General features: G+C 49.4%; 1 protein-coding gene across 2 annotated transcripts in view; it reads left to right on the forward strand.

The window, feature by feature from the left end:
- The window catches only part of ZFHX3 (zinc finger homeobox 3), a 174,945-nt gene that overhangs the window by 93,947 nt on the left and 58,206 nt on the right, over positions 1-22,792 (forward strand). For both annotated transcript variants that reach the window (XM_075161724.1, XM_075161725.1), the window contains one exon: positions 4,027-4,258. In XM_075161724.1, the coding sequence (XP_075017825.1) occupies positions 4,027-4,258 (232 nt within the window). The remainder of the gene's footprint in view (positions 1-4,026; positions 4,259-22,792) is intronic.

A 22,792-nucleotide genomic window follows, 5' to 3' on the forward strand; every position in this document is an offset into this window, starting at 1 on the left:
TGAAGAATATTGTGGGTGAGGCAGTGTTAGATGGGGAAAAGATAGTAAAATAAACAAAGTTCAGGGTATGTGAAGAATGGAGGTGGAGAGAAAGAAAAACTGAATATAGCGTCATTCCTTACTTTGTTTAAAAATTAGATTTCCATAGTCATACACTATGACCATTTTTTATGATTTTATTTATTAGAAGAAAACAATTCCAAGCCAGATGTTAGAGAGTGAGGGCTTGAAAGTCAGTCCGTCGGTCCGGCGTGGGTCAGCGTGTCCCAGCGCACGCGTGCTCGCTTGTGCTCACACAGGCGCCTCTCCAGCCCTCGCCAGTCTGCACCCACACCCTCTGCACCCCCTTCTCCTGCCCTTCTCCTGCCCTTGCTAATGGCTGCGCTGCCGGGCTGCGGGCAGCGTTGCTGTCAGCGCTGCCTGTGTGCAGTCGCCTCCCGCTCCCTCCTGTCATGTTCGGGGGGCCGGGGGCTGTGCGCAGTGCGCGCCCCAAAGGGATTGATTGCTGTCTGCTGGCCTCCAACGCTCTGCAGTGCGTATAAGCACAAGTTATCATTTTTCTCTTGCTTATTTAAACTGTCTTTGTGTTCAGACCCTCCCAAAGTGCCGACTTCTTCGAGCCAAACCAGAGGAAGGGGAAGGTCGATATGCAATACGCCCTAAACCGGCCCGAAACGCTTGTCGGGCAGTCCTGTGGGGCAGGGCTGAATCCATCCTGGCTGCCAGTGCGAGTGCGGTTTGGTACAGTCACCCCAAAATAGCGCGTTCCTTGTCAGAAGCTAAAGGAGAGGCTCCGGCCGGCGCCGGCAACTGGCGGGGTGGTGGCTGGCGGCACCTCCTCTGCGGGGCCAGGCTGGCCGCGTGGCAGCGGCTCTCCCCGACGGTTGTTCCCCAGCCCAGGAGGTTTGTTCGATGTCCCGCTCCGGTGCGGCTGTGCCCAGGGGAGACCGCCCTGGTGCTCGCGGGGCAGAGCCGCAGTGGATAGCTCTTGATGTTGAGACGGAATTACCAAACCTGGGGTGTCTGTAACTGGTGAGGGACTGGTGTTCAACAGGAAGGGTCTGTGGTGAAGGTGGGGGCAGGTGGTGCAGGGGTTATGACAAACGGAGGAGAGGAGGTCTCTGAGCTGGATCCTTCTGCACTAATCACCGTGCCGCGGAGCGAGAGCACAACTTTGCCCAGAGACCCAAGCACTTCCCGAATGGAAGATGGGCCAGATTTGTTTGATTTGGGTGTAGGAATAGGTGTTGTGAGCGGCACAGTGTTGTGCTGTGGTTTGTGTACGTACAGGAACAGCCTGCGTCCCCCTGGGGAGCTGTACTCGTGAGCCGTATGGTTTCCATCAGAGCGTTCCTCTGTCTGTTTCTGATTTAAAGTGGAGCTTTGACTAAACCTGATCAATATTTTGCATGCCATGCGTGAAGAACCAGATGTTGGAAGTTTCCTATCGTTGAGAGGGAGGGGGCGAACACCCCCCCAGACTTGCAGAAATCAATGTTCTCTGACAGAAGTTGGTTGGTTTTCCTAGGAACAATATATTCCTTTGATTTTCAAGTTGATTTGTCTTCTAACGAGGTTCCGGTTTAATATTTTGAATTTGTTTTCTGTGATACAGATAAATTCTCACAAGGGGAAAACTTAACAGCATGGTGGAGAATAACTACACCTGTACCGTGTTTCATCACTTCCAGCAACTCACAGCTAGTACTTGTTCATCCGTCATGTTGTCTTATTCTGGCCTGCTCCTTTCCTCCATTGGAAGACTGACGTGAATCAGAGGCAGGCGTGCAATGTCGCGCCGTGTCCGGGGTGGACTTCGTGGTGTTGGCACCCCCAGGTCTTGACTCCTCCAGCACGACCGGCAGGTGAAGCTGACCCAAGCACAAGGGATAATTGAACATGCGTATAGTGGGACCAAAAGAAGAGCAGAAAATAAGACACATTTATTAAGCTGTTTAAAACAAATGTTTTCCTAAAATGCTCTTTTAAATAAAAGCAGTGCAGACTGTGCCTCTGGTTCCCACAGATAGCATGTCCTTAATAATTCCTTGAACCTGTGACTAGATTTTTCTCTAATTGCTCACTAGGGGTTTCCTCTGCCTTCTTGCAGAAGCTGCTATTGAGCCCGTTGGCACTTTCTGAGCTTGAACGCGGTGTTTGTAGGATGGGGCCTTCCCCAACACGTCTCTCGACTGATGGGAGAAGGGGCTTGCCATGTGTCTCCTGGAGCAAGACCCCCAGCCTGCGGCGAGATGGGACGGTGGGGAGGTTTTATTGCAGAGGTCAGATCTAAGCAGGGCAGAGCAAGGCTGGTTAAGCCAGGCCATGCGAGCCGGTCGCGTGGCTCTTGCTACTGGCTCGCTAACCTTAGTTTTTTATGTCTTAAGCCATTTCTCTCTTTCTGGCTCAGGAAGAGGGTAATGCATGCAAACAACAGAAATGAGAGGAAGAAGAAGTTCTTATGAGGGAAAACAGCAAAAAATCTTTTGAGGGCACCAGTGGGATTAGTGCCCTAGTGGATTCTTCAAATATTACAGTGAATTTAATTAAATACATTGCAATCCCAAAAGAGGCTAGTCTAATTAGCCAGATCTAGAATACATTTATTCTCTTCCCTCGTCCTTCCAATCAGAAGCCCCAGCATCAGTTCCTATCCTATTTTTAATCATTCTTAGACTCAGAGGGCTCTCCTTCCTCCATGTTAGCTAAGCACACAGCACTGGGTAATATGTGTCTTTAATCTTATCTTAGCTGTAACTGAGATAATACACGTCAGAATTTTTACCAGAAGGTCCTGGCTGCACGTAAGCAATATTTTTGATTGACAGACCTTGAGGTCACGTCCCAATCACCTTACTTATGTGCCCTGGGTGAAGTGCGTGGCAAGGAAAGAGTTTCATGGGATGACCCAGAAGACAAAAAGAGGTCTTGAGGTTGGACGGTACGAGCTGACAGGGATTATTGCTTAGCTGAAAAGTAGGTGGGTGGTGGAAACACCAAATGGCCTTCCTTGAGGTGTCTTCCGTGTCATTTGACTTTGTTATCCATTTTTCCTCAACCTGTGATAAGCCCTTACTGTGGGAATTGGGAAAATTACTGTGAACTCTCAGCCCTTCCACTGCCCAAACTGAACGGAGAGCGGCTGTGCTGTGGCAGCTGACATGGCTGTAAGCAGCAAATTCTTCCCTCTGGTTTTAAGAACTAATTGCCGCATCCTTGGGATCCATGACGTAAAATAGCTATTCGTTTCCCTAGCGGCATGGACCTCTGTGCCAGACGATTGTTAGATTTTGTCAAATAATCAAGGTATAATACTCTCGAATTAGTGGTATTGGCTGCGATAGCACAGCTTCAGAGGATAAGATTTTTTTCCAAGTGCTAACATCTTGCAGTAATACCCAGCTGCATGCTCACCGTTGGCTTTTCAGTCTGGATTGCTGTCACGGCTGTTTTCCAGGCCAGGCTGCTGCTTTCTTCCAGGTCCAAGGCAGTAAAACCTAGATGCCAGGGAACAGAGCGCTGGATGATGGATAGCATGGCACACGCTCCACGCTCCGCTTCCATATACTGTTTCCAGGACCTCTCGATCTAATGGGTTCATTGTGTTCTAGGATTGCTTTGGTTTTATTCTTCTTAGTTTTCAATGAGAATTTATCAAATTTAATTTTATCTGTTTGACATGAAGTTGGATCCCCTCCCAGGATAAGCTTTAAATATGAAAGAATTGGCCATGCATAGATCGTGAATAGTTGGTAATGTTGGATCTGGTATTTTCTTTCACTGAAGGAGATGATCTTGCCTATCTCGATTTTTGCTTCTGTGCTCGTTTCAGTGTGTTGTGTTTTTCTTGCTTCTAAGCAGGAGAGTGCACGGTGCCTTGAGAATAAACAGGATCTTACTGTGTCTTTGTCAAAATGTGGTTTCTTACTTAATTCCCAAGTGGCTTTTAGCGATTTACAGTGGACTAACCCAGGGAGACTGGAGATGATACAGGAAATTCACATCTCTCTACTTTGTTCTTCACAGCACCTTCAGCATCACGAGAGCGGGGTTGAGGGTGAAAGCTGCTATTATCACTGTGTCCTCTGTAACTACTCCACCAAAGCCAAGCTGAACCTTATCCAGCACGTGCGCTCCATGAAACACCAACGGAGTGAAAGCCTACGTAAGCTGCAGCGCCTCCAGAAAGGTCTCCCTGAAGAAGAGGAAGACCTGGGACAGATCTTCACCATCCGGAAGTGTCCAGCTGCTGAGGCTGGTGAGTGCTGCCTCCCTTGCATGAACAGGGTCGGGTCTTGGCTCCTCTGCGTCACAGGATTTGATTAGCAGCATCAGACCCTCTGTCCAGTGCCACGTCAAGCTCAGTGACTTTCTTGTTTCTCTTCCCTGCTGTGGGGATGACGCTTATCACTTATCAATAATAGTTACGGAAGTCCCGGCTGCCCCGAGGTAGGGCAAGACCTCTGTTGTACCTGCAGCGTCCAGCATAGCTCTGCCTCACGGGGCTTGTGGGTGGTGGCTCTGAAGCACCAAATACTTACACACGTGCTTCGTTTCGTACTTGCAAGTGGTCCCCTTTGTTCCAGTGGGGCTAAATGCAAATTTGACGTGTAGAAGTGTGTATGTTTGTTCCAGTTAGTGTCTTAAACAGTGGAGTATTGTGTGAGTGTCTGAAGATACCATCACATTTGGACAACTCCAACAAATTAGTGTACTATACTTTTTGTAGATATTTTGCAATGTGTCGGGTGATGTCCTGAGCGCCAGTGCGAACCTGTCCCAGCTTGTTCATTGATTTCTATTATTTCAGCCACATTGGATCAGCAGGAGGAGCTGATTGAGAGAGGTGGGCAGGAGAAGGGGCAAGTGTTTGTCTGTTTTCCATGTCTCATCTTGACAAGGTGGATGAAGTGAAGGGCTTGGACGGAGCATTTGCTCATACAGAAAGAACAGGTAATAGGAAAGGGATTGCAGCTGTGAATCTAGCAAGAGAAAATGTGCCTTAAAGGGGACAGTTAGGCTGGGCAAAAAACAGAAATTGTACTTTGTTTAATTGTTTAAAGGGTTAAGAAGTTTTTTATGTTAGCAAAAAGCAAGTTCTCATTAAGTCCTCTTTGGACGGAGGAGGAGGAGAGCCTGCCCGAGTTGGCTGGTACATGTGCCGTCAGGGATGTGAAGAGGTTGGAGCTGGGGGGATGCCAGTGAAAGCCTTCACAACCCTCACCTCAGCTTCAACCAGGACTTTCCTTCATGACTGCTGCTGAAATGGCTAAGTCTTACAGAAAAGATCTCTGAGGAACTGGCATTCTGCAATTAATGCACATAGAGACAGGGAAAGTGATCTTAGCTTAAAGGCTTTGAGAAAGGAAAGCAGCACCAGCTGGAGGAGAATACGTGAGGGTCTTAGAAATGTCTCTTGAATTAAGACCTGGGTTGCGTTGCTGTTATGCATGTTACCAATAAGGATCTGAAATACTTGCAAAAGTAAACCAGGAGATTTTTCATTAAGAGTTAAATTCAGTCTCATGGAAAAAAGTGACCGATCTGTGAACTCGGCGGCCCAGTGGAGTCGAGGGCATGGAATATGCTTTCCCAAAGGTCACAGTGACTGAAAGCGTGCTGTGGTTGCGGCACCATCCCGGAGGGGACTGCAGCTCTTACAGCCGTTCTGCTTCTCTGTGATGCTCTGCTGTAGAAAAACATTCAGATTTCGAAAGGATATGTTGACTAGTGCTGTATAGTTTGTGAGTTTTCTTAAAAGTAAAATGAACAGAGAGGAGAAACCACCTGTGCCCTTTTGTGATACACAGAACAATCTTGAAAACCTTTGTTTACTTTAGAAATTTTTGTTTACTTTGTCTTTTACTTTAGAAACCTTATCTTTCCCTGTACGTCTGCCAGGATTATGACATTGCAGGTACTGAACGTGCAGAAGTTGGCTAGCTGAGAGGGAAAAGGATTTGTTGACCATTTAAAAAAATGTAATTTTTTTTAACTAAAAGGCTTGACAAGTCACTGAAAGGAAATCTCAGTTTAAAAATATTTTACTTTTTCAAATGGCTTGAGATAATTTCCTTTAAGCTTGTTGGTTCTTCAACAAAAACTAACAGCAAACAAGACACTAAGAACGTCTTTATCATATTTTATTTCAAAGATTAAAAATAGAAGTAAGAATAAGACTCTCTAGAATGCAAAGGGGGGGGAACTTCTGATCTGTTTTGCAGGTCACTTTGACCTGAGATATTTCATTTCAAACCCTCTTCCAGCCCTTTGTTGAGCGAGACTGAGCAGGCACACCTTGCCGGTGCGCTGGCGGCTGCAGGCACGAGGCACTGGTCCCATTTCCCTGCAGTTACGGGAGTCGGATTTGGATGAGAAGCTGCAGTACCCCTGTGGGCGAGAACGGATGCTTTCATCTCCCGTTTATTCTGATCCCGATATGGTATCAGAGCATCAACTGGAATATAAAGTGGGGTGGCCCGTAGCCCCAGGCCAGCAGCTGGGCTGAGCTCCGGCCTGGGCTGAGGACATATCCTGAGGGAGGGTGCGTCGGGACGCCTCAAGCCGGAGCCGGGCAGCCCTAGCAGGTGCTGGGGGGTGCCTGGGCTCCTGCCTCCGCTCCTGGGCGTCAGGGCAGGCGGGGGCAAGGTTGGCCTCTTGCAGGGCACAACAATAATTTGTTTCTCAACTTTGATTTATTTAGTATAATTTCTTCATGCGTAAAAAGATCTGCCTTGAACAGGCTTCTCTTTTTTCTGTGATGTTTAAACTCCCAGCATTATAAAATGCTGCTGCTGTTTATTATTTAGCTGGCTGTTGTTATTTTTCTGTAGTTTTGGGTGTCAGATGTGTAGCAGGAACATGCACGTACCTAGGCTTAAGTTCACTCTTCTGACGTGTTTGTTTTTTCTTGGTTTTGAACTTCGCTGGTATATTTGGCTGTTACACCCATTCAGGAGAGCAGCGCGTGCTGCTCAGTGAGGCTTCGCCGACGAGTCTTCCCAGCACGGTGCTGCCAGCCTGGGAAACGCTCTTCCTTCGTGGCAGGGCTGCACTTGGGGTTTGCAGCTGGCTCTCTCCATTTCTTCCTCCTGTATAATATGATGGTTTCTCGACTGCATCCCCATTTGTTTTTTTCTGAGGGCTAGGTGGACTTTCCTGTCTGCCTTTTGATGACAGTCTCTGGTGATAACGGATAACACAAGAAATTCTTCCCTGTGCTTCAGACACCTTGAGCAGAAAGTGCTTTTCTGATCTGTGACACGTCTCTGTCAGGGGGCCCAAAGGGATAGTGACTTTTTTGCTGATTTGCTGCACTGCGAGTGCAGTGGTTTGTTTTGATGCTGTTGTTACTCCCTGGTAATCATCGCTGTGATTCTCTTTCCCCTTCTAGTTAATTATATTTGTTTTGAATTCAGTTTCCCTACAAATACAATATCAGCTTTCTTTTTTTCCAAAGTGAGTTCCCTTCTGTTATCACGGCTCTTTTTGAGGACTCTTAAAACATTTCAGTCCTCACAGCTTTTCTACCTTCTGCAAAACTCCTCCCTGGGAGGGTGGCCCAGCCCTGGACTGGCTGTTCGGGGGGGTTGTGGGGTCCCTCTCCTGGGAGATGCTCGAAACCCGGGTCCCTCTCCTGGGTGATGCTCGAAACCCGACGGGCAAGGCCGAGGCCGAGGCCCTGAGCAGGACCTTGACTAGCGCCTGTCTTCTCTCCCTGTAGAACTGCAAGTGCTCAGGGCAGGGCTGAGCTGGCAGAAAACCGTTCCCTTGCTGGTCTGGCGGGCCAGCTGCTGGTTTGCCTCAGCAGTAGCGTGAAACATCATCCCTCTCCTTGCTCTTCGGTCTGGTGTGCTGTGACCAAGAGCAAGCAGGGACGAGGGATCACATTGTAAGGAGTCCTGAGTTTCCAGGGGATGGGGGGGTCCAGCTGGCTGCCGCTGCTTCCAGGGCAGACCCCTGGGCCAGCCGTGACCCAAGGCGAGGTGCCAGCACACGCAGCCTCGATCGCTCCTGCTGCTGCTGGGACCTTTGTGGCTTTGCTAGAAATGCTGAAAGATTCTTTATCGCTTTTTTTCTTTCCCTAACTTCATCCAGTTTGTGCCAGTCTCCTCATCCCCAGCTTTACATAAAATTGCTGGTTGCAATAACGAAAGGTAGCTCAGTCCTCATACGGTAGCCTTGAGTTAAGTGGGACTGCGTAGACCGAGTGAGTGGAGTTGCCTGGTTCCCCTTCCCGCTCCGTCCTGTTTGCTCTGTGGCAGAGAGCAGGTACCAGGGTTAAACGCCGTGTCTGTCTGTGTGTACGCACTTGCTGGCGTGTGCAAGTGTGTAGGAAAAAGCATTGCTGTCTCTGGGGTGGTGTGTAGGTATTTGCTTGTATAGAGGCATCTCAATCTGTTGGAAAAGAGTGTCTGATCATACCTTAATTAGTCCTCTAACAATCTACAAAGGTCAGTGCCAATTGCCTGTTCATTTACATTCGTAATTGTGATGGTTCTTGATTGCACATTAGTTGCAACTCATTCCCTCCCACCCCACAGAAAACACATGCAGCAGCCTAAGCAACAGCCTTGTAGACACAAGGACCTTTGTCTCTGCTTGTGCCAGCAGCAGAGCCTTCACGGAAACTTTTGTGTCTTTTATGGAAGAGAGCTTTAGAAGCTACACTCCACTTCCAGTAAAGGGATGATGAAGTCGTTGGCAGGGAGATTATATGGACATCAGGCAAGAAAACCAATCCTCCTTGAACTGGATAATTAAAGACAATTAAACTTTTCTGCTTGCTCTGAGAAGTGTGCTAATTATGCAGGAGACAGGGAAGTGGGCCCACGCTGGACGTTCAGCTGTTTCATTGATCAGAAAGAATACAGCTTTAGGGATGGGGGTTTATTTTCCTCTGTGGGGTATTTTTGGACATCTATTGCTGTAGTATCTGGGCTGCTGCCACTGCAGATGTCAGCCCCTTGCTGCAGAAGCATCTGTGTAACGTTACCCATAAGCTAATTGATTTTTAATGATGGGGGTTTAAAGAAGGAAAAAAAAAAAACAAACCCATAATAAAAAACAAAACGTTCTCAAGATGTAGGGATGGATGCACTTATAACTCATTAGATAATGATAGAAATAAAAGTGAAACAACCTGCACCAAATTTTCATTCTGGCTTTGAAAGTGTTTCCTTCTAGAAGGCATCAAGTACAGGCAGCCCATTTTATAACTCGGCCAGCCAGGCGTGGAGTAGCCGGTCCGGAGTGGGACTGCTGCTTCGTCTCCAGCGCATGTTGCACAGGGGCGTACGCAGCCCCCTGCTCACCCTGTGGCATCACTCTTCACATGCCATCCACACGGGTGTGGATTTGTTACAGCCCCAGCTGCTGAGCCTGTTTCTGTTTAGGCAAGTGCTGTTCATGATTAATCTGTTTCCTCCCTTACCTGTTTCTCCTGACTGTTCCTGTTTTCCATCTCCGTCTGCTCTCCCTTTCCGTAGCTAACCTCCAATGGGAGAAGCAGAGGGGGTTTGCCCACTCTTCCCACTGTGTAGGACAGAAGTCCATCAGGTGTCCGCGTTCCTCACCTGCACCGGAGTCCTGGGCGTCCCTGGGCAGGGACTGCTGCTTCATGCAGCTGCACAGGTCAGGGTCTGTCACACTCCTTAAGTCAGGAGAAAGTCCTGCTGCTTGCGGTAAGCTTGACCTGACCTGAGGTCCCTCAGGCGGAAACACTTCATGCTTGGGCTCCACAGGAGAATAACTAGATCCAGAAGGATCAGGTGGAGCTGAGGCAAGAGACCACCTAGAGTTTTGCAATGCCCAGGAGTTTCATTTTGATCATCCTCCCATATGAGTCCTGAATTTGTTGGCATCTTTGAAGGGAAACAGAGATTTTTGCAGATGTAAATGCGGAGGACAATTTGCATGGCCAGGGAGTTGTGTTGGTACAAGCAACCTGCGCAGTGCCTCTGTGGCTGGAGGAGAGGTTCCTGCCCTGAGGCACGAGCAGCTGCGGCTGAGACCACCCCACGTTGTCCAAGGAGGGAGCAGAGCACAGCAAGGGAAAGGTGTGCGCCTTTCTCCTTCTCCTTTTCCTAGGCAGTTTGAGTACCACAGTCTGGACACAATCTGTGGGATTGTTGAGAATGCTTTTGAAAAAACAACAACAAAAAATGTGGCAAGTGAGCCCAAAAAAGTCAAATTTGCTGATCTTTACAGTTTTGCTGGAGGCCATTACAGAGCTTTGTGGGACGAAGTGAGATGACTTGTGGAAAAGTCGTGTAGTATTTAGTGGGAAATGCTGACTATTTCTCAACTCTGTGAGTCATCCTATAGATTATTTTACAAAGCTTTGTATCCTTACTGTGAAAATCCGTAGGAAGGCTAAAAATAAAGTAAAAGAGTATCTTCTATTCAGTGCGGCTCTAGATTTTTTTGTTAGTACCACATACCTCTGGAGAACCTCTTTGTCCTTGTGGAGGTGGGAATGTTCCCCTAAGACCACGCTAAGCCAGCCAGAGATACCACTTGTAGTTTTTGAAGAATTGCTTTGCTGGACGCGTACCGCAAGGGGATGCCGCAGTCTCCCCATTGCACTGCAGAGAACCAATCCCCTATGGTGGACATACTGTTTCCGCAATCCTGCTAATCTCTGCCAAATCCTTAGCAGCCATCTTCTTCCAACACACAAAGTCATTGTTGGGGCCCTCGCGTGTGAAGAGTGAGGGCAGGCTCTCTGGAAGCCGTTGCTAAACTTGGCCAAGTGCAGTCAAAAGCCCCTTTGTTTGGGCAGGAAAGGGGCTGCAGTGGGTGTCAGCAGGAGGATCGCTGCCTGCCCGTCTTCCCGTGCCCAGCCTTGCTGGAGCATCCATGCTGCTCGCTCTGCCAGCAAACAGCGAGGGACCGGCCACTCTCCCTGCTCCAAACAGGTTGATGACAATTATTTAGACGAATACCTTTACTGTAAAGCTCTGTTTTGGTAACCCCTTGAAAGCTGCTGGCTCCCAGAGCTCCCTGGGTGGAGGGGATACCCCATGGCTCCTGCTCTTCCCCTCTCTCTGCCCCCCAGGCAGAGGCGAATGCACTGTCCATCCACGTCTTCCTTGTATTTCAGTATTCGACCTTCTGAAGGGCTGCAAACTGTAGACTGAAATCAGGATGTGAGTTTTTAATGAAACCAAGTATGTAAACAGAACTGAGGTATAGCTAGAGCAGTTGCCAGATGAGAAAACCCCATGTGGTTTAAAAATAGTAGTTACCAAACTCAGCTTGGCTCTGCCTGTGGTGCTTGCAGACAGCTGGATGCTCATATGGTGCTTGCACCTCTGTTTCCACTCTGAGTCATATGAAACACTTTGCTAATGTTCCTGTTTCTTAAAAGCAGTTTTGTAGCTGCACCAGGGATGCGAAGGCATCGCCGTCAGGAGAGGGGTGATGGTAAATGGGAACAGAAGCAGGTTCCCGTGTGATCGGGAGCAGGTTTGTTCATGAAACATTCAGGATGTGGTTTGCAGTATGAAAAGGTTTCTCTTAGACAAAAATTTCCAATTCAGCAGAAGGGAGGCTTGATGTCAGCCACAGTTGTCAGTTTAAATTTGTGACTTGGAAGTTCGGCAGCATGTGTTATCTTCTTCCTCAAGGCGGAGGACTTGCTCTCTGAATTCCCCTGTCTCCTGTCCAGGCTCTCCAGTTCCTCCCTTCCCTTGGACTTGGGAGTTGTGATCAGCCCAACTGTAAAATGAAGTGAAACTAACAGTGGAGAAAGGGGAAGGGGATCTTCCACAGAAATCTCCTGTGAAGGGAACCATCCTGTTATTTTCCCACCTGGAACAGTGGGCAACCATGCAAGGCATTTCTCATTCACAATCATCAAGCATGGAGTAATTAATAATGTAATTTGTTACAACAGGGATGTGAGACGCTCCTCTGGAGTGGATTTTTCATGATTGCAGGCTCCGTACTTCCAGTGGAACTTTTAAGACTTTTGAAATGAAAACGGGTCATGCCAAATGATATTTCTCCCTGCTTGAAATAACTCAAATTTATTAAAATCTGATGTCCTCCACTTGGTCTCAATTAAGGAAAATGTGGTCATTGCTAATGCTGGAGAAATATGCATGTTGCTCTCCTGCATCTGACAGAGGTAATGGAGGGTTTCAGAAAGGAATAATTAGTTTGCTTTTGTAAGCCTCTCTCCACTTTTCCATGGGACTTAATTGCACACAACAATTAAAAACTTCCCAAAGCAAACTACTTTTACAGTGTCTGCAGGAGAACGGCGTACAGAGTTTATACTATAGTGTCTACCAACCAAAAGCACACTACAGCTCTGGCTCTGCTGGCGATGCACACATTTATCTGGCTGGAACGTGTGGCCCTTGCAGAGGGCTAGGGAAGAGCAATGTGCGAGGGGCACGCGGAGGGATTTGGTGTAAAATTTCCCACCTGGTGCAAGCAAGAGTTCCAAAATTATGTTCTGCATGCCATCTCCTCCCACTGCCCCTGCCTCTTACGGCTGGAGAAGTTCCTCTGGTCTTGTGCTGCTGCCAGTCACCCTCTCTCCTCAAAACGAGATTCCTTCCTCTGGTGTTTAGCAGCTAACCTCGTTTCACACGCTTCCCCTTGCCATTTCCAGGCTTGTCCTTGATTGACACATTTAATAATCTGCCAACCCAAATGACAATCTGAGCTCCTGTGTGCAAACATCAAATGCTGCCCAGCTTCATTAGCTTCTCTCAGGCTTTTTACCTCTCTCTCGCTCCCCGCAACCCAATATTGTCTTTTCCCAATATGTTATCTGTAACCCCCTGAAGGCAGCAGCTTGCTCAGTCTTTGTTTCTGAAGTGTGGCATGTAAATCCAACCGAATTGTCAGTACATGAATCGTCACAGAGGTGCTCGGTGCGCATTGCAGCAGCCCAGCCGCAGCCGGTACTTGAGACAGGGCCAGGAGGGCCCTTGGGTGCCTTGTCGCCTGCACCCAGCTTTCTGCCGGGGGCTGTTTCCTACAGCTGGAGGTGTGCAACAGCTTTGTTGTCTGAAGAGGAAATCCGTTTCTGTCGTCTCATCCTCAGATATAGGGAGTAAGACAAGCTATTGTCCTGTTTTGAGAAAACATTCACCCATGGTGCAATAACATACATGAAATAGCAACAAAGAGGAAAACAGCTCTTGGCAATATGTATGTTAAGTTCTCCTTTACTGCAGCATTTCTGATCTCTCTGCCAACCCCACCAAATACCCCCACATGCGGGATTATTGTCTTATTTTCCAAAATCTTGTGTCATGTATGTTCATTAAAAGCAGGAGGACAGCTTGTTGCTCTCCCCTTTGTTGTTCTGCTGAACCTTGGAATTTTTTCATTTTTTTGTGGATTGAATGGCTTAAGGACCTTTTACCTTTCCAGCCAGTTCCTGATGGGACTCACGGTGTTTCTGTGCAGGGTCTCCTCTGGAGGATGCCCAGAGGCTGGGTGAATAGGAAGCGCTCTCCTTCGTGGCTGGACAGAGAGGCGGGTGGAAACTTTTGGTTCTGCTTTAGTTTCATATTGCTTTAATGGTTATAAAATCCAGCAAATGTACATCTCGCAGCCATGGGTCAGGGTTGCTGTACACAGTTAGCTCCTTTGGAAGGCCTGAAGACGTGAGGAGTGCCACATGCTTTAAGAAAGTCAGTCCCTTTAGGGGACTTCTAAGTCCACATAAGGGGACTTCTCTGTCCCGGTATTATTCTGTAGCATAATTTGTAACTGTTCCCTACTTGCATCCTTTCCCCCACCCACATTTTGGAGAATGCTATTCCCACCCTAGCAGCATCTTTCTGTCTTTGTGCATGTGGGACACCATGGGACTGTTGAGGTCTGGCTTCGCAGAATGCAGGGATAAAGTTGGTTCCCCTTTAATATCTGGCAGAGGCAGACTTCCTTTGTTATTTATTTTTTTGGGTTGGTTTTGAGTTTAAAGTAAAAAGCAGTTGTGCCTTAGCTCTGTTTTGACCAGCCAGAAGTGAATAGATAATCTCTAAAGGATATGAAAGGTTTAATCGTTTTAATTTTGTTTTTATTAATGTTTATCATGACTTTTTTCATGTGCCCCTGGTAAAGCAGGGGGGTAACAGAAATCTACACAAACCCCCAAGCATTCGCTTAATGAAAGTCTCTAATGGGAGGCGCCTGGCGGGAAGGAAGTGGTTAGATAGCTGGACTGGGGAAGGCAGACCAAAGGCACGCTGTAATATCACTGAAACGTGGCAGGAATCTCATAAACTCCCCATCTAGCTCCAGCAGACACTTGTCACTGGGAGCTCATGGCTTTCATTAAGCAGAAAGAGAGGAAGCTTTGACAGCTGACTTGTTCCAGAATGTTTTTCTTGTTTGGCTGCATCTTAAAGCTCTTTCCACTTAAGAAAAGTAGAGGGGAAAACATCACCAGATGCTGTAGTAAAACACTGGGAAGCTCCTGGTCCCTCTCCTACTCTACTTTTTTTCTCCCCATCAAAACAAACTCCGGAGCCAGGCTGAAACACGGTTGTCAGAGCGCAGCGTCTCTCCTGAGCTCGAGCAGCTGCTGTTTCCTTTGGGACAGAAGAGTTGCATCCTTGTCCCTGCGGTCTAGCCCTTGGTACTGAGTTTGGTCACCAAAAGCTCTGCTGTCGGTGCCAGCTGCACCTTCTGCTTCTCTTCCCTGTTTCTCTTTTCCTCTCTCTCCCTTCCAGTTTTAGAATAGGGAACTCTTCTCTTGAGGACTTCAAGGTGGTTGTTGCAGTGGTGCAGGTTTAATTCAAGACTGAAGGGATCTCCCTTTTTGGGGTGAATCAGTAAAGCCTTGAAGATGTTGCAGGTTGAACAGCAGTAGATACTGCAGCCCTGTCTCAAGATGTGTTGGAGAAGGGTTAGATGTCAGTGAGAGCGACACAGGATTCATTAGCAGCAAATTCAGCTCATGTTGAAAGTCTCCTCAGCACAACTGTGCTGCTTCTGTCCAAACCTCGCACTTGCTCAGGTACTGTGCCTGACTGAGCCCCCTGCTTTGACATTCTGGTGGTAAGGAGAAAAGGAAACCTACCAAAAACTTAGACACACGCATGCTCCAGTGACTGTTCCTCCACTGTCAACCCTAATTTATGATTTCATCTCCATAGTATTGCATGGTGGCAGCTCATCTCCAATATCTTTCCTACAGATTAGACTTCTAGCCATTGCTGCACTGCTGTTTTCTCCCTTTCTACACTACCAGGCTTAAAATTAAATATATCTGGAATGAACATGCCTCCTTCTGTGCTATCAAGTTAATGAGTTTAGAGAGTTGTCTCACTTGCATGCTTTTGTTGGTGTATAGCTCGGAGTCTCTTTTCCTGTTCTGCTGTTGACCTGAGCTGAAAGGGGCTGCTGCTTCAGGAGAATTGCTGTTACCTTGATACCTTCTTTCCTACTAATTTGCCCAATAACACGTTAGGTGAGGACAGTAGCAGAACAAAAAGTTCAATTATGTTAAACTGGGCGCAGGCTTTGTGTTCAAAGGCAACGAGGATGTTTAACTTGTGTATAAGTAAACAGTGGAGTAGGGTGAGGAGGGGCCGTAAGAGGGAGGACTGCCTGCCAGGCTTCATGCTCAAGCCCTTGCTGTACGGCAAGGTCCAGCAGCTGGGCTTGGCAGTTGCTGATTCCTGGGAGTAATTACTGATACAGAACAAGAACTCTGCTTCAAACCAACTGCCTCGCCAGACTCTGCGCAAAACAGAACAAACCTCCAGCCTGGTCCGTCAGTGCTGCACATGCTTCCTGGGTTTTGCTTTGCTTCTCGTGTGGAGGTGCAGCCGTCCCCCATTGCAGCATCCCAGTGTCCTGCAGGGCATGGCGACCGGACAGACCTTTCCGGCCCTACGCCACCTGCCCAGCTGTGCAGCCCCAGCGCAGAAGAGTGCTGGGCCCATGCCAGGAGGAGAGGTAGGAAACGTAAGCAGGACCCCAGTCTGCCAGATGGTACTTCAGGGTTTGCTGCAGCTGACAGAGCTCCACCCACACTTAATTTTGGTACCTCTGTGGTGGGCAGCCTGGAGTCGCGCCTAACGACTCCTGAAGAGCGCCGGTAGGCTTGGGACTGCAGTGCTCTGCTGGTTTGTCTCCGCTCCGGTCGTACAGGCTCATCCTTAAGGAGCGTTGGAGGCTGAGACCGTTTCCCTGGAATGGGGTTTGCCTTGGCTGCACGCTTGGGGTTTGTGTCACGGCAGCACCTCTGTGAGGTGGCAGGGTTTCCAGGAGTCCCTTCCGTTCAGCTGTTTCCTGCCCATCTGCATATGTCATCAGTAATGAGCCTTTCTGGCTGATTTCTGTGGTGGGGGATAAAAATGAAAGTTGTGCCCGAAGCCAGGCATCTTCCCCAGACTTGGGACTGTGTTTCTAACTGCTGCTGTTCAGGGTCAGGCACAGGGCTGACTCCTCTCTGATGCTAACACCAAAAAGGTGTTGCAGTAGCACCAGTCCTGGCCAAGGACTGCAGTTTCCTTTCTGGAGGAGGCATCAGCAGGGCGTCAGGAGGTGGTGGGCAAGAGCTTACCAGCTCACGGGGCCCAGACCTGCCTCTGAAGGTCTCACCCTGCCTCTGAAGGTCTCACCTCTTACCCTGAAGGTAACTGATAGCTCATACGGTCCAGCTTGGCAGGATGCTCCTAGGCAGAAATGCCAAGCTTATTTTCCTTCTACAGTTTCATTGCAGTGTAAGAACAGGGAAAGAGGATGCAGGATGGTTTGTGTTTCCTGAGAGGTATATACACAGATTGGATGGAGTCTCCTTCAGTGTAGCTGTAATTCTGTGTTTTTTCCTTTCTCCTGAAAATGTTGCACTTTTTATATAAAGCAGTTCTTTTAAAAGGATGTCTGAGCCAGTCTAAACATAGAGTTCTCCGTGAGACTGGCTGAGGCAGTACCAGGTGTCCTGGGCTGTGACGGTGAGTCCTGGAGAAAGCAAATCCACACTTTCTGCAAAAGAGGAAACTACATGGTTCGGATGGATGCAAAGGATGCTTGTATGGAACTGTTCTGTTCCTCACACAGGACATTAAAGTCCGCAAAACTGCCTAAGAAGGAGCTACCGCTACGCGCATTTATTTTTCCACTAAAAACTTGAGATGGTTTAATAACGCATCTGCCAACACCGATGTCTTGCTCTAGCTGCTTCAGAAGGAAGTTTGGGGACCCATAAACAAATAATAACCTACCTCAAATAAAGGTCTCATCCTTATTCCTGCTAAAATTTAGTTCATGCCCTTAAGCAAGAGGGTTTCTATTTCTTCCAGATAGTCAGTTTGCTTTTCTAAGTTGTACATCTTGATGCCCTTGCCATATATTTTGTTTTGACCTCAATGATTTCTTGAGGCCACGAGTTCCAAAGGTTAATTGCGAGCTGTATGAGAAAGTATTATCCATATTTGCTTCAAATTTGCTTTTTTTCCATGTTCATTGTCAGTCCTCCAGGGACTGGAGGATGAGAGAAGTAGTATTGGTCCAGCTCCCTTGAACCTTTCATTTGGATGCTGCTGTCAAGGCTGCCTTATTTCTTTTCAGACCAAGCAGCCCTAATCTTCTCCTCCTTTTCAGTGTAGATACCTCTTCCTACCCCTCTTTTCAGCCTTTTCATTCATCTGTGGCCACTTCATTAAATAAGTGAGTGTTTAATTTTTTTGTCCTGTTCCACGCGTGTCCTAACGTGTTGTTTCTTTCCCATACAGCGTGTCAGATGTAGGTTTCCTTTGGTCTGCCTGCAGGGGTGTCTGGGCCTTTTCCGAAGCTGGCACGATGCACCGCTAACATCCCCACTTAATGCCCTCCCTGGTCCTGCGCTGGACCCCGAGCCCGTAAATCTCGTCTTTCTTCTGGAATGGTGCGTGCAGGGCCCCTGCGCTGCCCCTGCTACCGCTCACCCCCAGGCTCAAAGGGACAGCAAGTGGGGATGGACTGAGCATGACTTGCGAGCGTCTTTCTTTGCTTTTCTGATTTGCTGGTATTCATGCAGGGCAGACGCTTCTGCCCCTTTTCTGGGAGCTACTCTCTCATTTGGTTACCAATTAAGCTGAAGCGTTCTGGCCTTTTCCATCCTCCTTTTTATTGTTATGAAGGGTGAATTAGGGCTTGGTGTTTAGGATTGTTCTCTGGCCTCCGCTGCTACTTTGCTGCCTCCTTTGTGGCAAAACAATGGCATTAATTTTGGCCTTTGCAGGCAAGCAGGCAATCTGGCAGCGCACAGTGCCTGTCCGTTCCACTTCACTTGTGCAGCCACCTCTCCTTTCCACATCACCCACTCACTTTTCTCCTCCTATTCTTTTTTTTTCCCTCCCCTTTTGTGCGTGCATGTGTGTGTGTGTGGTGTGGAGGATTGCTTGGAGTTTATTTTCTTCCAGTCTGGAAGGGGTTAGAGGTCGCAGCCTGGATGCCGAGCGAAGGGAAGCAGGCATGTGGGCGATACGGAGTGAGCAGACCTTTCCCTGCTGTGCCTCGTTCCCTGAGCCAGCGCCTCGCTGGCCATCATGGGTCTGGTGAGATTCGGGGAGTGGGAGACGGGTCATGCCCCCCCATTCCCCCTTCACCAGACCATCCCTCTTCCATGGCCTCAAGCGGTGAAAAGACAGTGACATGGGGAGGATGGAGAGCTCCTGGTTAGGGGACAGAGGGATGCCGACAACGCCCTGTAACAACGGGGATGCGGGCGTGAGCTGTGGAGGGCACTGGCGCAGACCCGTCGGGAGATCCGAGCACGCAGCAGCCCCGTGCAGCATCAGCCACAGGAGAGCGGGGCCAGAGCAGGGCTGCGGCCAGCAGCAGGGAAGGGAGTCCGGCTGCTCTCCTCTGCCATGCTCCCAAAAGCAGTAGGAGCCCTGGGCCACCTTGGCTCAAGAGGTCCCCGTGGGTGGCTGTGGGCTGGGTGCAAGGCACCGGGTGCTGTCTGTGCCCTGCCAGTGCTGTGCGGGCCCCTGCCCCCCCGGGCATCGCTTCCAGGTGGCCTTTGCCTAAACTCACGGAGGTGGTTGAAGAAGAGGACGGCTGCCGGGCGGCCGGGTGTCAGGTGCACTTGTGCCAGATCCTGGAGGCACTTGGCAGTGAGCAGCCGCTGCTGGCTCTGCTCTGGATTTCGCTTTTCCCACTGATTGATGGCAAGGGAGGACATCTGTTGCGAGGTCAGGAGCACAGCAGCAGCTCCCCGAGCACCTGCTTGCCACCATGCCATCCTCTTCCTCCCAGCTGTGCGCTTGGGGAGCACAGGGGACCCCTCGCTTTCCTCCCTTGCAGGGTGCCCTGGTGGAAGCAATCCCCACCAGCCAGCCCAGACCTCCAGGTGACAACCCCAGCCACCGGTGCATGAACAGGTTATGGCGGTGACTGACTCACCTCCCTGGCGTTTTTTGGTCGGTGTTAAGCTTTCTGTTTACATTTGTGCTACTGTTGTGCCAGCCACTGAGGGGTGCAGCGTGCCACCCCATGCCCCATGGCGGCTCAGCAGGTGCAAGGAGGAGAGCAGCGGCGTGGGGTGCAGTGCCCAGGGCTGCGGGGCCAGGGGCGGTGCTGGTTTCGGACCGTCTCGCACAAGGGAGCAGCACTGGTGAAAGGGAAGATAGGAAAAGAGGTTTCACCAGAATCACCAGGATTCTTCTAAAATGGCAGAAGTAGGAAAAGGCAGGAAACATCCGTACATCAAGGATGTGCTGTTTGAAAGATGCAGTGGGGTTTTGCAGTGCCTCTCACTGGCATAGAGCGTCAAGCCCTCCAAAACTGGGTACGATTAGAGGGGAAGGATTGAGAGTTAGGGCAAGGAAGAAAATCCATTTCTAGCCCCAAAAGGTAATTAATACAAAAGAAGAGGCATGTTAAGCACCCATCAGATGGAAGGCTGCTCCCAGTGGTGCAAGTTGCAGAGGGAAAGACTCAAAAAAAGAAAAGAACGGCAAGATTAAAATCAAGTAGAAGAGCACAGTGCTTTTCAAAAGTTAAGAAGAATGATTCTGAAATGAGCAAGGTCATTAGTTTCTGGTTCGTTTCTTAAAGCGTGTGGGATGATAGCCCCGTGCGCTCTAAGGGAGCTGCAGTGAGGAGGAAGAGTGTGGTACCGGGGCCAGTGTACCCAAGGTGGAGAGCTTGGATCTCACTGGGGAACTTACGGAGCTGACTAGGGACATGCACAAATCTGAAACCGCCTGAAAGTCAGAATGTGAATAGAAGTCTTATGCATAGCAGTACCCTAAGGTTGGCCGTGCTCCTGCTAGAGTTGGGTCATAGGTCACGGGGAAGTGGTGACCCTGTGGCAGTCTGAAGTATGGATCCTTTTTTGGTTTCTTTTAAATAATGTAAAAAAGAATAGAGGAGTTGGACGCTGTTGCCCACAGTCCATTGTTGCTGTTGACGGTGTAAGGCAGTGCTTTCCCTGGCTCTGTGCAGAGCAGCAGTTCCAGCTCGATATGGCCAGCGAAGTGATGAAAGGAGGATGTTTGGACCCCAGCTGAGTCTCCTCCTGGTCCGAAGGAGCATGGCAGGCGAGGTGGCTGCCTGGCGTCGGGCGAGCCTGTCCTCTGCTGTCCGGAAGGCAGCAGCCAACTGCATCAACGAGGCGTGCGCACACAGTCAACAGTTTCCTTTCTTCTGCACAAATTGGCAAGGACTAACCTTGTCATATCTAGTGCAGCGCTAACGGGCGCCTGCCTCCAAGGGGTAATCATGCAGGCATAAATTCGGAAAGTTGCTAAGCTATGAGCAGTCTTATGAGCATTAAAAGTGTCCTCTTTGCCAGAAAGGTCATTCATAACTTGGCTGCGCCACTGATGTACAGTCAGTGATATTGATTGATTAATGTATAAAAAGCACCAAATCCATTTGCTTCTATGAAAGAGAATAAAGTGCAGTTGACTCTCTCTTTATTTTCACCTCATCCTTTTGTTTGAAGGACGTTTTTTTTTTCTCTTTTTGTTTTGCCAGCTAGGTTTAAGGGGGTTACAAAAAGCCAGTTTCTGCCAAGTAATGCGTTCACAAAGGGAACATTGATTCACATCAGTGTCGCTTGAATTACCCTTAAAGGTTTGCCAAGGAGTTGTTCTTATATTAACCTTCTGTTCATCAAAGACAAAATAAATAAATAAGTCATAAAATCAGCTTCACTGCCCACGCTGGAGTTGGATGCAAAACAGGAATTTCTTCTGTTAGGAATTTGTGCTCCAGGTGCTGCTGCTCAACCCCTCTCCCGCATGCTTTAGGCCTTTTTCCTCCTGCAAAGCTCCTTCCTCCTGAGCCCCCCGGCCGGCCCTGCTTCTCCCCTCTCCTGGTGCGAATGCTCTCCCCCACCGCCCGGCTGCTCCCTCTTCCCAGGGCGGCGGGACGGGCTCCGGGGCTGCCCCGCGCCACCTCCGGGACCTCTCGGGCGGCACAGAGTGGGAATTCACTCCAGCGCAGAGATTAGTTCTGAGCCGCTGCTGCTCTGCTCGCGCCGCCCGGCTGCCCGCGAGCCCTGGCCCTGGGGACGGGCGGGCGGGCAGGGTGACGGGACAGGGGCTGGAGCTCTGACAGGGCCCTGCCAGCACCGGGGGCAAGGGCTCAGCCTCGCGGGTTAGAGCCTGGGCTCTGGAGCCCTGAGCCTGCTGGCGATTGACTGCTTTTGCAGTGGCCACGTCCTCGTAGCTGCCTTGGCCGCTGGGACCGTGTGCTCACCCCCAGGACACCGCGTGATGTGCGAGTGCAGTACTTGCTCTGTTCTGAACTTGGACAAATGTTGACGGTTTCAGGGGAGGGGGATTCCTGGAGGCGGTATTTTCTGAAGGATTTTGTATAAAATGTTGATTTAATCATTGCAAGCTTAACTGGAACGATTTCTACGCAGAAAGGTAGCCTCGTGATGACCCAGGACATTCTGCCCTGTCTAGTTTTAGCATTCTTCTAATTCACCTTAAGTCCTGTTTGTTTTTCTGGACTTCTTTGGCCACTGGTAATTAATTACATGTTGTTCTCGTTTCCTTCTGGTTAATTCTGAAATGGGAGATATTCTTATGCCTATGGAGCTTTGTGAAACAACGTGTCGCCTTTATATCTCCAGGGTGCATCTGCATTGTCCGTCTCAAATTATCCTCTCCTCCAGAGAATGTAGTAAGGGTGTTGCAGTGATCTGTTCCTTTTGGGACAGTGGCTGGGGAATGTGAGTCCAAGTGATTGCTGTTCTCTGCAGCAGGAGCTGTGTTGCTTTTTGTTAGTGATGTTAAACTCTAACCAAACTTACGTGTTTTCACTTGGTCCCTGTCCCAAAACCCGTGAAGGACTGTTCTGTTTCTCTGTGAATTGGTGTCATTTCTTCTCTAGAGCAGGGAGTTTCTTTGGCTTTGTTCTGCGCATCTGGCAGCTGTGCATGTCACCCTCGTCCATAAAACACAAAGCTGGGATATCAGCCCCACTCGGAAACATCTCTGCACGAGCTGCGCGCACCTGGCTGTCACGACAGACAGCCTCCCCAGCATGTGAGCGTCGTGATGGCCCCTAGGTTCTGTGTGTCATTTCAGATAACCTGAGCCACTCGGCCGCGAGCGGTGCAGAAGCCTGTGGCTTCCGTCTCAGCTGCGCGTTCGTGCTGGTGACCTCCCTCGGCTCCCACAGCGCCGGCTGGAGCAGCGGAGGGACTCAGATCCTAGGTCCGCAGCTGTGTCAGACGCCAGCTTCTGCTGAGGGCTGTGGAAGCGCAGCGCTGACGCTGCAGCACGAAGCACAAAGTGCCTGCGCTGAGACGCACCGGCTGGCCGAGGCTGGTGGTGGTGTTAGGGTGGTGGTGCTCGGTGGTGGCGGT

This window comes from Calonectris borealis, chromosome 12 (genome assembly GCF_964195595.1).
Source record: "Calonectris borealis chromosome 12, bCalBor7.hap1.2, whole genome shotgun sequence".
In the NCBI taxonomy this organism is placed as follows: Eukaryota; Metazoa; Chordata; class Aves; order Procellariiformes; family Procellariidae; genus Calonectris; species Calonectris borealis.